The sequence below is a fragment of the Pteropus vampyrus genome, unplaced genomic scaffold (assembly GCF_000151845.1).
Source record: "Pteropus vampyrus isolate Shadow unplaced genomic scaffold, Pvam_2.0 Scaffold104, whole genome shotgun sequence".
NCBI classification, from domain to species: Eukaryota; Metazoa; Chordata; class Mammalia; order Chiroptera; family Pteropodidae; genus Pteropus; species Pteropus vampyrus.
In genome coordinates, this window is record NW_011888885.1 from 5,106,359 (window position 1) to 5,120,939 (window position 14,581).

A 14,581-nucleotide genomic window follows, 5' to 3' on the forward strand; every position below is an offset into this window, starting at 1 on the left:
TAAGCTTTCTGCTTCTGTACCCCCGCTTGCACCACCGACCTGTGGGTTGACAGTTAGTAAATAGAAGAAAAATAGACTTTTGTGTTCAGACAGAATGAGGAATGGGGTTCAGGGCTTAAAAACCCTGTACCTCTACATTTCGGGGCTGTTTAATTTGGGTTCTGCGTACCCCTGGCAGACCCAACTGGTTGAATAAAAAGTGTGTTTCCTATAACTCACTGGTTTCTGGTGGTCCATGTGTCTATCGGGGGCTGGCGGCTACAACACACTCCAACGTATATTAAGTTTGTGAATTTAATCTCTAAAGGCAATGTGCCTTTTAGGATTTTTTCTTCTGCCTGATCCAGACCGATACGCAAGTCCAGTGGAGTTTAAATTAAATGGCAACTAACTGTACTGTGTGCCTATCATGGACTGAGTAGCCTTCTAAGTACTTTGTGTACTTTTTTAAAAAATTGAAATATAATTCACATGACATAAAATGTTATATAACATAAAATGTACCATTTAAAGCATACAGTGTGTTTCACTATATTCACAAGGTTGCACAACCATCACTAGCTAGTTCCAGGACATTTTCATCGCCCCAAAAAGAAACCTTGTGCCCATAAGCGGTCACTCCCCATTCCCTTTTCTCCCCTGTCCCTAGCAAACAATAATCTACTTTCTGTATCTACGGATTTGCCTATTCTGGACATTTTATGTATATGAAATCATATAATTTGTGGCCTTTCATGTCTGGTTTCTTTCACTTAGCAAAATGCTTTCAAGGTTCATCCATGTAACATGTATCAATACTTCATCTCCTTTTATTGCCAAATAGTATTTCATTGTATAAACATACCACATCTTATTTATCCATTTATCAGCTGATGGACATTTGAGTTGCATCTACTTTGTGTCTATTGTGAATAATGCTGCTAGGAACATTTATGTACATGTTTTTGTGTGAACGTATGTTTTCAATTCTCTTAAGTACATACCTAAGACTGGACTTGCTGGATCATATAGTAACTCCATGTTTAACTTTTTGAGGAACTGCCAGACTGTTTTCACCAGCAGCTACACTATTTTGCATTCCCACCAGCAATGTATGAGGGTTCCAATTTCTCCACATACTCACCAACACTTGTTATTTTCCTTCTTTAAAAAAAGTATAATTACCTCAGTGAGTATGGATTGGTTTTGATTTGCATTTCCTTAATGGCTGCGATGATGTTGAGCAGCTTTTCACATGTTTGTTGTCTATTTGCATAACTTCTTTGGAAAAATGTCTATTCACATCCTTTGTCCATTTTTAATTAGGTTGTTTATCTTTGTTTTTGCATTGTAGGCATTATTTATATATGTTGGATATTAAACCCTTATCAAATCTAAGATTTGCAAATATTTTCTCCCTTTCTGTGGGGTTTCCTTTTACTTTCTTGACAGTATTTGATGCACAAAAGTTTTAAATTTTGATGAAACCCAATTTGTATACTTTTCTTGGTTGTTTTAGTTGTCTTCTCAAATGTTTACAACAACCACATGAGATAGAGACTATCCCTAGCATCCCCATTTTACAGATAAGGAAATTGAGGCATAGATATGTTAAGCACCTTGCCTGAGATTAAGCAGCTAACAGGAGGCAGAGCTGGGATCTGAGTACAAGCACTTACACTCCAGGGCCCAGGCCAGAACAATTCACAGGTGCTCAACCTGGTATGCATGAGTAGGATTTTTTAATTATCCTCTGAGCTTCAGACCTTGTTCAAGCAGGACTACCTGCTTGACAGTTTTCATAGTTCATTTTGTATTGTTCGTAAATTCACCTGAAGGGTTAGTTCAGGGTGGGGACTGGGAGGAGGGGCGTTTCCACAGCAACTTCCTCATTGATCTAAAGCAGCACCCCACCCCCAGCTGAGGCCCTGCCCACCTTGTCCCCCATCAGTGCTGCCAAGTCTTTTGGAAAGGGGTTCTGGCCCCTCACTGCAGTCGTAATCAGTGTAAGAAAGGTGAGCAAAGCAAGTGAGGCCTGTGTAAGCTGGTCGGGTTCAAGGGCAGGCTGAGCCAGGCACAGCAGGAATGGAGGTAAGGAGGCCCAAGGTCTAGGGAAGGATGAGGAGCAACGGGCACCAGGAGAGACCTAATCTGGAGGTGGGGGCAAAGGAAAGGCACATGCTGGGAGTGTGTCCCAGGTGTTAGGGATCTGGGAAGCAGATGGGGCGGTCTCTGCCTGCACAGGTCAGCCACCTGAGAAATGGTGCCATTCCTGTCTGACTTGATAGGGGAGAGCAAGGAGTGGTGGTAAGAGGTGTCACCTAGTGAGGGGCCCTTCCTTCCTGGGTGCTGCTGCCTGGAGGCTGTCAGTCTGCCCTGTAGCACAAACCCTCCCAGGTACCTGGGAGGTGGCAAGTTCTACACTGGGTTGGGGGAAAATTTTCCAGAAGCTCAGGGTTACCTACTGACAAGTTTCAGCATCACAGGGAAACAACAGGTTTCTCTGCCTTGTCAGGCACCAGGAATTCCTGTTTGGGATCTGCAAAATGGACATAATAATAATAGAACTTATCTCATTGGGTTGTTATGGAGCTTAAATGAGTTAATGTAGATAACATTCTTGGCACGTGCCTGGCTTACAGCTATTACTGTACTATATTATGCTATTGCATAGGCACTGATGGTGGCAGAACCAATTAGAAAAGCTCAGAACATGTTGTTGAGTAAAAAAAAACAGGTTGAAAAATTGGCACACGAGTATGATCCCTTTTCTAAAAAATTATTTTCCTTTCCACATCTATATCTATGCATCAAGGGATGTCTGGAGGGATGGTTATCCAAATGTTAGTAATGGTAATTTCTGGGTAGAATTCTTCTTTCGTCTATATGGTTGAAAAAGAAAAAGCATTCTGAAATTTGAGCAGAAAAAGAAAAAAGAAAAGCCCTTTGTTAAACAACATCACAATTCGCACCAAGTATTATTAAAGCATTCATACCCTTTGACCTAGCTATCTCGCTCTTGGGAATTGATTTGAGGAAATAACTCAAATGAAGGAAGAAGTTATGTCCATAAAACATGCACTACAGCATTATTTATAATAGGGGAAAATGGGGGGACCACTTAAGTGACTTACTTTAGGGTAATAATTATTAAATTGTTCACTGATTGGAACTTTGTGCAACAATTAAAATGAGCAAGGTGATGAGCATTTAACGACATAGAAAAATGATTATGGCAGAATGAGGAGCAAAAGGGGCAGAATGCAAAATGAGATCTGTGCCAGGAGCACAACTGGGCAAAAGTCCTGCATGCATTTGGATGAGAACTGGAAGGGAATATGGGCAAATAAAGACTGTTTAATTTGTTGGGGCCACTGATTGTATCTGTTTCTTTCTATTTTTTTTTCATTTAGAATTGTTCCTATTATGCTGTTTGTGTAATTTAAAAAAAGAATGGCTTTACAAATTCCTGCAGGGAAAAGAAAGGGGAGCAGGGAAAGATAAAATAGAAGGGAGATCTGAGATTCTCCCAGAAGGGGGATCTGGATAAGAGAAATTCAGAAGCAACACACTGGCAAACACTTCCAGTTTGGTCTTCTACCTGGGTGGCCCCAAAGGTTGTGTCCCCCTTCCTCTCTGACTTGAGTAATCAGATGAACAAAATAGTTGCCAAAGCTGGGGAAGCAGTATGTTAGCTGATTATAAAGCTAGGGTTAACAGTGCTCTCCAGATTGGAATCATTTGGAAAAGTAGATATGCTTGGTGTTGACAAGACCGTAGAGAAATGAGCACCGGCAAGCTGGCAAGAGTGTGAACTATGCAGGCTTCCTGGAGGGTAGTTAGGCATCATGTATCCAAACAAAGGATGTGAGTATCCCCAGTCAGCAATCCCACTTGTTGGGATTTATCCTAAACCTAAGGAAATGATCAAGCCAGTGCATGAAAATATTTACATAAGATGTTCATCGCAGAGTTTATAAAAATCAAAAAGTAAACCCTCGGTTTCACCAAAAAGGAATTGGTAAACTAAATTTTGGTATAACCATGCAGTGGTACACTACAAAGCTACACTAAAAAAAATTGGATATAGATACAGATTTGATATGAAAGGATGCCTACCACATATTAGCTAGAACAAGAAGGCTCCAAAGAAAGATGCGTATTATCTCATTTTTCTAAGATTGTATACCTAAATATGTTTATCTGCATATAGGAATTTTTGCTAAGATATACACCAAAATCTTAACAGCGATTAAACTTTGAGTGGTGGGATTACAAATTGTATCGGTCAGTTTAGCCTCAGTTATACTGCAGTAACAAATAACCCCCAAAATCTACTGGTTTATAACGGTAAATGTGAATTTCTCACTCCTCCTCACGTCACTGTGGTCGGCTGCTCCGCTGCCGGACACAATCTCTGTGTGAACAATGCAAGTCTCTGTGGCAGAGAGAGGAAACGGTGGACCACCCACTGGCTCTTACAGTCAGTGCGGGCAAGTCTCATAGTCCTTCCTAAATTCAAGAGAACAGGGATAGGTAATACCCCACAGGCCCTCAGGGAGGCGCACTCCAGGAAGGGTGGTAAACCTTTTGAACAATAATACAATCTACCACACAAGTTAGTTCATCCTTATCTTAGTCCATCTGGGCTGCTTAACAAAAATACCACAGACTGGGTGGCTTAAACAACAAACATTTATTTCTTACAGTTCTGGAAGCCGGGAAGTCCAAGATCAAGGTGCCAGCAGATTCAGTATCTGGTGAGAGTCTGCTTCCTGGTTTGTAGATGTCTGTCTTCTCTCCATGACCTCGCATGGTAGAAAGGCAGAGTGAGTTATCTGAAGTCTCTTTTATAAGGGCAATAATCCCATTCATGAGGGCTCCATCCTCATGACCTAATCACCCCCAAAGGCCCCATCTTGGGGATGTTTCCACATATGTACTAGTGTGTGTACTAGTGGGGGAGGGGCACAAACATTCATTCTATAGCAATCCTATGATTTAAAGTCCTTTTCTTTGCAAAATGCAGTTCTGTCCCAGGAAATGGGTGGCCTCATGGGGATGGTACATGAGAGTTCTCATTGTTGGGGCCTTTCAGGAGGGAAAATATAGAAACCGAATCTGGGCTAGCAGCACCAGGCCAAGATGGCAGCTTCAAGCCTGAGGCAGAGGGGCCAGAGAGAGGTCAGGATTTTCCCAAATTTAAGAGATAAGTCAACCTGGACCCATGGTTAAGTATAATATGAAGATGCAACAGACAGTTCTGGATGTACAGAAATGTTATGCCAGACTGCTACTTACTATTTATATGACTTGAGGCCAGTTAGAGGGTCTGTTTGAATAGCTCCATATGTAAAATGGAAATTACACAAGCTGTCCTGCCTACTTCTAATACTTTGTAGGGTAAGGGGAGAGACTCCATTGCAGGGCTTTATAATTGTTAGTGGCCTTGCACTCAGAAGGTTTGGTCCTTCAAGCTGTAACCACACACTCACACATATTACATCTCCCCAACTCCTCTTATCACCAAAGTAGCTTAGTCATTCCTTTTGTGTTCATGGACTTTTTAGTAGGGCAGGTGAAAAATGACAATAAAAGCCTCACTGTGAAGGAGAACTCCTTTGATGAATGAGCCATGGAAGGCCTGGATTCAGAGAAGGACCCCACTCTGCTAGGTCATGTCTGGAGGTAGGCTGTGTCTCCTTTGTTCCTCCTGACTCTGGCCTCTCAGGATGCAAGGCAGGAGATGACAGGGCTTCTGAAACTGGCCTGATCATTAGAGCCATTTAGGAAGCATTTAAAAACTAGATTCCTTGGCTCCGCCTTCGGGAGATTCTGATTCATCTGGGGGAGGGGGGCGGGTAGGGTGGGGTGGGACCAGGCTGAGTAACAGAAGCTGATCCACGCTACCCACACCAGGCCCTGTCTCCTGTCCAGGCTGTCTGCACAGGCCCCGTGAGGTGCCCTGCAGGGAGGGCCTGGGCATCTCAGGTGGCACGAGCCCTGGCCGCTGGGAGAAACTTGAGTGGGCCCAGGTTATCTGATGTCGCACCTGCTCTGGCCCTGTGTTCACTTCTTGAATATCAAGATCAGGAGAAGGCACAAGAGAGGCTCTCCCAGGCAGCACAGGTCACCTGCAAACTGCACCAGGGCCAGAGGAGGTAGTAAGAAAAATGTATTCCCCCTTCCTGCTCCCAGTGCCTGAGAAGCAAATGGGCCACAGGCTTCTAAAGTCTGCCTGCACACCCTTACTGATAAGCCTGAAATTTATCTCTTTACACATCTACCAATGTGGAGGTGAGTTTCTTGAGGGCTGCGACAGGTCTATTCCTCTCTGTGTGCCCGGTGCAGTGCCTGGCACGCCAGTAGTACTTGCTGAATATTTCATGAATAAATGAGAGGTGGTAACACTTACCACATTACCACAAGGTCACAAAAGGACTGATATTCACACTCACTAGGCACACAGGAAGTACACGTGCTCACCTCTGAGGGGTGGGGAACCCCATCCTTAGTCACCCAGCTAGCTACAGGCTGAGCTTAGCATGCCCCGATTTGCAGGGGTACTAAATTACTTTTGGTATCATGATACACTTTGATATGAAAAATTATGAAGTTTCCTCACAGGCAAATGCCTTTCTCTCACACACACATATACACATGCCCTGCATACAATTTCTAAGTTAAGACTATCAGCCCTTCAAAAAAAGGAAAAGCTCTATTATGTGGATGAATGCCAGTTAATGAATGTAGATGGAATGACAGCGTCAGAAATCAACATTTGCAACCCTCACTCTAATCACTGATTTAGGCAAGGATCATCAGTGGATGCTAAAATCATTGCGTCAATAAGAGTCAGGGAACAGGAAGAAATCTCAGCCTACGCTAAGCCTCTAGCCCCCAAATCGGGATTCACACTGCACGAAGGAACCCAGACAAAGCAGAAGACCATAGTCAAGGAAGGCTCCAGATGGTCTTATTACATTATTTAAATAAAACCATTTCTGCAAGTAAGAGGCCAGGGGAGAATTATCAGGCTCCGGGGCTTTCTGAATTCTTCTCCCCTCTCCTTTCCCTGTTTGCTTCCCCCACCTTCACTCTCTCAAGGGAAAGGCTGCAGGAGAGAGGGGACTGGGAGAGGGAACTCGGGAGGGTCTGTGAGGCTCCTGACACCCCAAACACATCCTGGTTGTCAAAACAGAAGGAACAAGGCTTGCTCAGACCTTTCTCACTCTTCTCAGAGGCCAGCAGGCTGCTGTGCTGGATACACACATGGGCCCAACAGCATACCTCAGTCCCTTCTATGTTCCGTCCTATGTTGTAGGGGCTGGAAGCCTGAGAGCTAAATTCCTCAGAATCTCTTGCCAGCCAGGATTTGCTTTAGAGGTCACTAGTGAGAGGCACCTGCAGAAACCATTACTCCTTCCCTAGCAGTGGTGGGTACATTTGATGCCAGTTCCCAGACAAGAAAGGTCTTCCCATTCATCTCACTGTAGCTGGCTCCCTGGGGATGCCAGGGCCAGGCGATGACTAGAGCTGAGATGGCACCTGCCAGGGGAAGTGCCTGTAGTGTCAGCCCTATCCTCCAAGCCTACCTGGCATAGTGTCCTGGGACACAGAAACATCTGGTCATCTTCCTGGCACAGATGAGGAGGTTCTCTGCTGCCAGGCCTCTTGGAGTCGAGGTAGAAGGGTCAGCAACAGAGAATCTAGGACAGCCAGTCCCTCCCAGGAACACCGAAGACCCCTGGGAAATCAAGAAGCCTGGATATGACTGCTGCATCTTACCAATTTCAATCCCCACTCTTTACCAGTGTCACCCAGAACCCACAGGCCTCTCCTCATTGGTCTTTTGCACTTTTCCCAAATATGTGATCTGTAGTCACATACGGGGCCTGGGATTCTTTAACTACCCTCACTCCCACCCCAACACACCTGTGATCCAGCAGCAACAGGCCCTGCTCCAGTAGCATGTCCACCTCCTTGCTTGCTCCAAACACATCCCAGAGGGTCAGCTGGGGCTCAAACTGCTGCCAGTGCTGGGGAGACCAAAAGGGTGAGAGGTGCAGGGACCACAGGGTGGGCAGCTGGCAGGGCTACTCTGGGCCACGGGTCTGGACGTGTGGTGATGGAGGGTCCAGTCCAGCACAGGGGGCTCAGTAACTGACTCTTATGCATACCAGGTCCAGGCCCATGGGACAGCAGGGAGGTGGGCACATTCACTCCTATTCCATGTTCAGGTCAAAACCCGGCTCCCAACCAAGCCAGGTCTCCCTTCAATCCTCCACCCACCACCCCCTGCTGCTCAGGGTACGGCCAGCCCCAGCCAGGGCTTTATGGCCCTGACTCAGCCAGAGCAGCTCAGAGTTTGATCGATCATATAGTACACTTCCTATCTGAGCTTTCTGCACTGTTTAAAAACATTTGAAAACCCTTAATCTAGTCTATTCCTTATAGCTGAGAAAGTTGAAGTTCAAAGACGAAAGGACATCTGTCCAAGGTTGCAATAGAACAGGAAAGAGAGCCTGGGTCTCTGCAGCCCTAGTCTAGGGTTCTCACCATTGCACCCCATTGCCCATCAGGCACTAAAGCCCAACCTCCAGCTGCCAACCCCAGAGGAATGGTAACGATGTGTGTGTGTGTGTGTGTGTGTGTGTGTGTGTGAAGAAAGAGTATGAGAGAGAATGATTCTGCATGACTTAGAAGGAGGAAGTAGTGTGCCAGAGGCCCTTGACCCCTTACCTGGTGAGTAATCCCCACGTCTGTGCGCAGCCCCATTGCCAAAACTTCCTCCAGCCTGAAAAGAAAACCATCAAAGGGTCTTGGAGAGGAGACCTGTGCTTCTTCCAGTCTTCCAGTCTTCAAACCCTATGCTGGGATAGGTGTGTAAGGGGCTACTTATGAGGGTCATGCAGTGTGGGGCAGGGCAGGAAATAAAGAGGTTTCTAAGGGTACAGGGGAACCCCGGGTGAAGAACCCTGTTCCCTCAGATGCTCACAGCTCCAGCTCGCCCAGGGGGGTGTGCTTCCGGGTGCCATGACCAAACAGCATCACCTCTTTCATCCAGTTGTTAGGCTCCAGGGTCTGGATCCGAGCCTCCCGGATGTAGCGCCCGGCCCCCTGGGGCATAAATCGCCCATGGGCCCCTGACAACATCAATAACCACCCTCACTTTAATAGCAGCTAACACTGTGTGTCTGCTAGATGTTGAGTGGTTCTCAGAGTGTGGTCCCTGGATCAACAGAATCTAATGTGCTAGAAACGTAATTTCTCAGGCCCTACTCCGGCCCTGTCCAATCAGAAATTCTGGAGGTAGAGCCCAGCAATCTGGGTTTTAACAAGCCTTCCAGGTTATTCTGATGCACGCTAAAGACTGAGGACCACAGTGCCAGACACTCTATCAAGCACCTCAAAATGTACACTTGACGGCTCTACAGCATCATATTTTGCTGCACTTTACATATGAGGAAACGGAGGCTCAGAGATGTTAATAAATGGCCCAAGATCACACAGCCATGACATTCTACTCCTGAGTCATCCCTTTTATAGTTCACAGGGGACTCACCAGGCCCAATGCCAAGGTACTGACCACACTGCCAGTAAGTCCAATTGTGGGTACTAAGTGCCCCCTGTGGGGAGGGAGAGAAAAGTCAGTGCAGAGCAAAGAAGGTGGCCCCATTCCTACTCAGGTAAGGGGCACCTACTTATAATGTCCCACTACCTCAGGCCTCAGAGCACCAAGCAGAGACCCTTCTCCCCATAGGGCCACATTTCCCAGGTCAGGCCTCAGCCTGCCCACTTCCTGCCTTCAGCCACCAACCCCAGGACTTACATTCCGGGCAAAATTGGAGACCTCGTACTGGCGGAAGCCAGCCTCCCGAAGGATTGCCCGGCCCTCCTGGTACATCTCAGCAGCAAGCTCGGGGTCAGGGGCAGGAAGGGTACCCTGCTGCACCTGGGCGAAGAGGGCAGTGCCCCGCTCCAGGGACAGCTGATAGAGGGAGATGTGGTCATCACAGTGACACAGCAGTTCCTGGAGCTGCCCAAGCCACGGCCCCACCTGCTGTGTTGGTAGCCCCAGCATCAGGTCCACAGATACGCGCCCAGGAAAGAGGCTCCGGGCCTCTGCCAGTGTCTGCAGAGCATCGCTGGCCGAGTGTGTCCGCTCCAGCATATGGAGCTCAGTGTCATCCAGGGACTGGGGAGAGAGGGTCCAGTGTAAGTGCACAGGCCAGCTCAGAAGAAAACAAAAACACCCAACCAATCTTAATAGAGACACACAGGTGAAAATGCAAAACATGGCAGAGAGCTGGAAGGCAAATGGTCAAACCAGTACCAAGAGTGCCATGCATTGAAGGGTCACTATGTGCCGAGAATATTTATGCAATATCTAATTTGTCCCCATAACCCTCCAACATTAGCTCCATTTTACAGATGAGAAAACTGACGTTCAGAGATGTTAAGTAACTTGCCCAAGGTCATATGATGGCAGTCGGACCTAGAATTTAGGGCTGTCTGACTCCAAAGCCAAGAGTCTTTTAATTTTACTTTTTATTTTGCAGTATTTCAAACCTACAGAAAAGTTAAAAGAAAAATTCAATAAACACCTTCATCTAGATTCACCAACTAACATTTTGCCATATTTCCTTTGTCTCTCTGCAAATATACACACATATTATTATTATGTTGAATCATTTGACAGGAAGTTAAGACCAGCACGGTCGAAAAATCTTTCTGCGATGATGGAAATGTTCTATATCTGCATTGTCCAATACAATAGGCACTAACCACATGTGGTTATTTAAATTTTATGATAATTAAAGTAAAATAATCACATTCCAAGTGTTTACTGGTATGTGGTCAGTGCAGATATAGGATATTTTAGTAGAATATGGTAGCCACTGGCCACACGGTAGTGAGCACTTGCCTGGTAGTTATTTAAATTTAATTAACTTAAATACTGTACCTTTTAACCCCTAAATACTTAAGTGTGTATTGCCTAACAACAAGAACATTCTCTTACATAACCACAATCCAATTACAGAGTTCAGGAAATGTAACATTGATACAATGCCATTATCTAAAACATAGTCATATTCAAATTTGGCCAACTGTCCCAGTAATGTCTGCTGTAGTAATTTCCTCTTCCCAACCCAACCCAGGATCCAACTGGGGTCACACATTGCACTCAGCTCTCTGAGACTGCCTCTTCAGTCTCCTTTAGTCTAGATCCTCTCTTTCTTTGTCTTTTATGACACTGACATTTTTGAAGAGTAAAGGCTAGTTGATTTTCGAAATGTCTCTTAATGAATAAGTCTTAAATAGCTGCTGTACACCATTGTGCTTATAGCTAACAATACTGTACTGTACACGAAAAGATTTAAGATAGATCTCATGTTACCTATTCTTACTACACACATACACACTAAGTCTCTTAGGTTTTTCTGAGGTTTCCTCACAATAGATTCAAGATATATGCATTAGGGGCAGAATATCTCAGAAATGACGTGTCCCTTTCAGTATGTCCCATCAGGACAAGGCCCTGACCCTAAACTCTGTGGTAAGTGGTACATGTATTAGAAGGGCGGTGGGGTGTGTGTGGGGGGGCGGGTACGGATAGAGAAATACTGGACATGGAAATAATACCAGGGATTAACCTGAGAGGAATATGTTTTTCCCAACTTCAATGGCTCCCCTGTCATCACTAGGCAAAACCTCAAATTCCCTAGAATGGTGCTGAAGGCTTCCTTGATTCCAACCTCTGCAATCAGAAGGAATGACTCACAGCTCCCCCAAAACATGAAAGGCTCTTCCATATCCTGTATCTTTTCCTCCCACACCCTCTTCCTCATTCAAACATCACCTCTCCAGGAAGGTTTCCACGATTTCATCAGACTGAGATTCTCTTCAGTCTGTACCTTTTGTAGAGACTTTAGCAGGTTGCAATGATCTGACCACCTGTTTGCTTCCTCCTGGTCTCCAATCACGTAACAAATCTTTTTTGAGCATCTACTATGTGTCAGGCCCTGTGGTGGGTGCTTGGACTACTGTGATGAACAAAAAAAGCACACATGATCTCTGCCTCATAGAGTTTATGGTCTAGCGCAAAAGCAAACAATTACATAGTTATAAAAACGTCACCATACACTTTTCAGTACCTACTAGCACCCAGAAGGAGGAGCTCAATAAATGTTTGCCCAATAAATGAATGTGACCAGAGGAGAGACAGCACTGAAAGGCTGGGTGCTCTGGGATGGGGTGGGTAAGACCGGCTACCTGGAGGCCAATGGACAACCTGTTGACTCCTGCTGCCCGGAATGCTGCCAGCCTGGAACCTGGGGCAGAAGTGGGGTTGGCCTCTAATGTGACTTCGGAGTGTGTAGGCAGGTAGGTTGCTTGGGCCACTGCCTCCAGGACAGCAGCCACAGTGTGGGGACTGGCTAGACTAGGGGTGCCCCCACCAAAGAACACAGACTCCACCCTGGGGAAAGAGGATGGAGAAAATGAGACCTGGGGGAGCGCTCTGGGATGCCTGCACCTGTTCTATCCACATCCCCCAATATCTGACCCCAGTACCCACCGCCGCACCCCGCTAAGCTGCAGCAGCGTCTGAACCTCAGTCACCAGGCAGCTCCGCATGGCAGCCTCCTCCACGCCGCGGGATATGTACTTGTTGAATTTGCAGTAGCTGCAGCGCTTCTCACAGTAGGGCCACTGGGAACAGGGGGTGTATAGAATGGGGCGAGAGGTGACCGCGGGCTGCCCTGGCCAGTTCCGGGGTTCACTCGCACACATCCCCATCCCCATTCCAGATCCATCAACGGTGGCTACACCATGAGAGCCACAATTCCCCAACGGAGGCCCGACTAGGAAGGATTATTATGTCCACTGTAATAGGACAAAATTGAAGTTAAGAAGTAAATTCACATGGTGAAGGTAACCGAGCTGGTGAGCACCAGAGACTTCAGGTCCCCGGACCCAGACATTTCCCTGCCACGGCACCAGGTCCTATCCGAGACCTCGCCTAGGGGTGAGGAAAGTAGGCATGTCGGCTCACGGGCGAAAAGTCACTATGTGGGTTACGGCCGGCGCGGCCTTGTCCCCCGAACTGCGCCTCCTCCTTCCCACTCACGTGGACGTAAACCGCCGCGCGCTGGGTCCCGGGCCCAGGACTCTGAGATCTTTCCGAGCCATCCACGCGGCAGCGCATCTGGACCATTTTGGTCGCTGCTGCCCCGGCACCAGTCCGGACCCCAGGGAGCACCATAGCACGCACTGAGGGTCGGCAGCCTGGTGCGCGGGGGAAGATCCGAGCCCGCGACGCGCCCAGTGTGCGCAGAGTCGGATTGGTGGGCCGCCCCTGAGGAAGGAAGAGCGGCTGCGTGACGGCGCGGTTCGGGGCCGCAGGTGTGCGGCGCCACCTGCCGGGCATCGATGCGCTCACCGCAACCGCCCGGCTTTCCTTTCGCTGGTGGCCAGAAGGTTGTGGAGCCACGGGCCCTCCTTTCGCACCCAGTTGAGGGGACAGTTCCCTGACCCATCCAGGAATTCGTAAATCGTTCATTGAACTCCTTCACATTTTATGTGCCTGGCACAGAGCTAAGCGCTGGGGAAATCCAGTTGCATAAGACCAGGCCACAGTACAGGTGCATAAGATAGGAGAGAGTCAAACCAAGAAGAGACAGTAGCCAACAGATATTAATTCAGCACGTGGTGGATACCAGGCCAATCAGCTCTGTGATGTAGGGCAGTCGTTACAAGGGCCGTGGAGTCAGTATGGGAGGAGAGGGCACTTAGACAATGAAGGAGCAGAAAATCTCAGGGGAAGCTGCTTGCTCTGGAGACAGGCCAACCCTCCCTCCCCCTCCCCTGCACCTGCTGGGAGGAGAGTCATGGATAGTATCTGGTAGAGAGACGAGATTCAGGTGAGGGGCTGAGAAAGCAGGCACCTGAACTGTCCCACGAAGTGGAAAGATTGTGGGCTTTGGAATCAGACAGCTGGGTTCTAATTGCAGCTGCATGACCTTGGGCAAGACGCCAAACCTCTCTGAGTTTCCGTTTCATCATTTGTGAAATGGGGCTAACGTCTACTTGACAAGTTTGTTGGGAAGATTTCAAGAGAGCATGTATATGAAAGCACCTAGCATAGTGCCTCAGAATCTCCTAAACTTACCTTCATTTTCTAAAAGGTAAAGAGAAGGCAGTTGCTCCTGGGGCAGACACACTGGGAGGTACGGACCGCAAACAGGAGGAGCTGTTTTTATTTCTTGAGTCAAGCTGTAGCTTGCTTTATCTGGCTTCTCCACGCTTATCAATGGAATATATATATATAGGGTTGGTTGAGGAGGAGATGGAGGAGTAAGGAGATGTGGGATGATAGCTAAAGAGTATGGAGTTTCTTTGTAAGATGAAAATGTTTAAAGTTGACTGATGATGGTGGCACATATCTGTGAATATACTAAAAATCAATGAATCGTATATTTTAAATGGATGAATTGGATGGTATGTGAATTATATTTCAATAAAGCTGTTATAAAAAAAGAATACTTTTTGTATTTTTTTTGTACTTGTAGTCTTGTTGGACTAATCTGACAATGTGAAA

General features: G+C 46.8%; 1 protein-coding gene across 1 annotated transcript; it reads right to left on the minus strand.

The window, feature by feature from the left end:
- Window positions 1–4,656: 4,656 nt before the first annotated feature.
- On the minus strand, window positions 4,657–13,347 carry RSAD1 (radical S-adenosyl methionine domain containing 1). The gene is made up of 10 exons (XM_011365055.2): window positions 13,112–13,347; window positions 12,560–12,693; window positions 12,256–12,460; window positions 9,812–10,177; window positions 9,545–9,608; window positions 8,978–9,125; window positions 8,722–8,776; window positions 7,915–8,018; window positions 7,575–7,726; window positions 4,657–4,787 (listed from the first exon to the last, which is right to left on the minus strand). Exons 1-9 carry the CDS (start codon window positions 13,244–13,246, stop codon window positions 7,609–7,611), a joined length of 1,329 nt encoding a protein of 442 aa, XP_011363357.1. The 5' UTR covers window positions 13,247–13,347; the 3' UTR covers window positions 4,657–4,787; window positions 7,575–7,608.
- Between the last annotated feature and the right edge of the window lie 1,234 nt (window positions 13,348–14,581).

What these genes read in the sequence shown, in the direction of transcription:
- RSAD1 (XM_011365055.2), bottom strand. Translation starts at nt 13,246, where the DNA reads ATGGTGCTCCCTGGGGTCCGGACTGGTGCCGGGGCAGCAGCGACCAAA. An exon ending in CAGCTTAGCGGGGTGCGGCG is followed by an intron (nt 12,461 to 12,559) that starts GTGGGTACTGGG and finishes CTCTTTCCCCAG; the next exon opens with GGTGGAGTCTGTGTTCTTTG. An exon ending in CTGTTGCTGCTGGATCACAG is followed by an intron (nt 7,727 to 7,914) that starts GTGTGTTGGGGT and finishes TTGATTTCCCAG; the next exon opens with GGGTCTTCGGTGTTCCTGGG.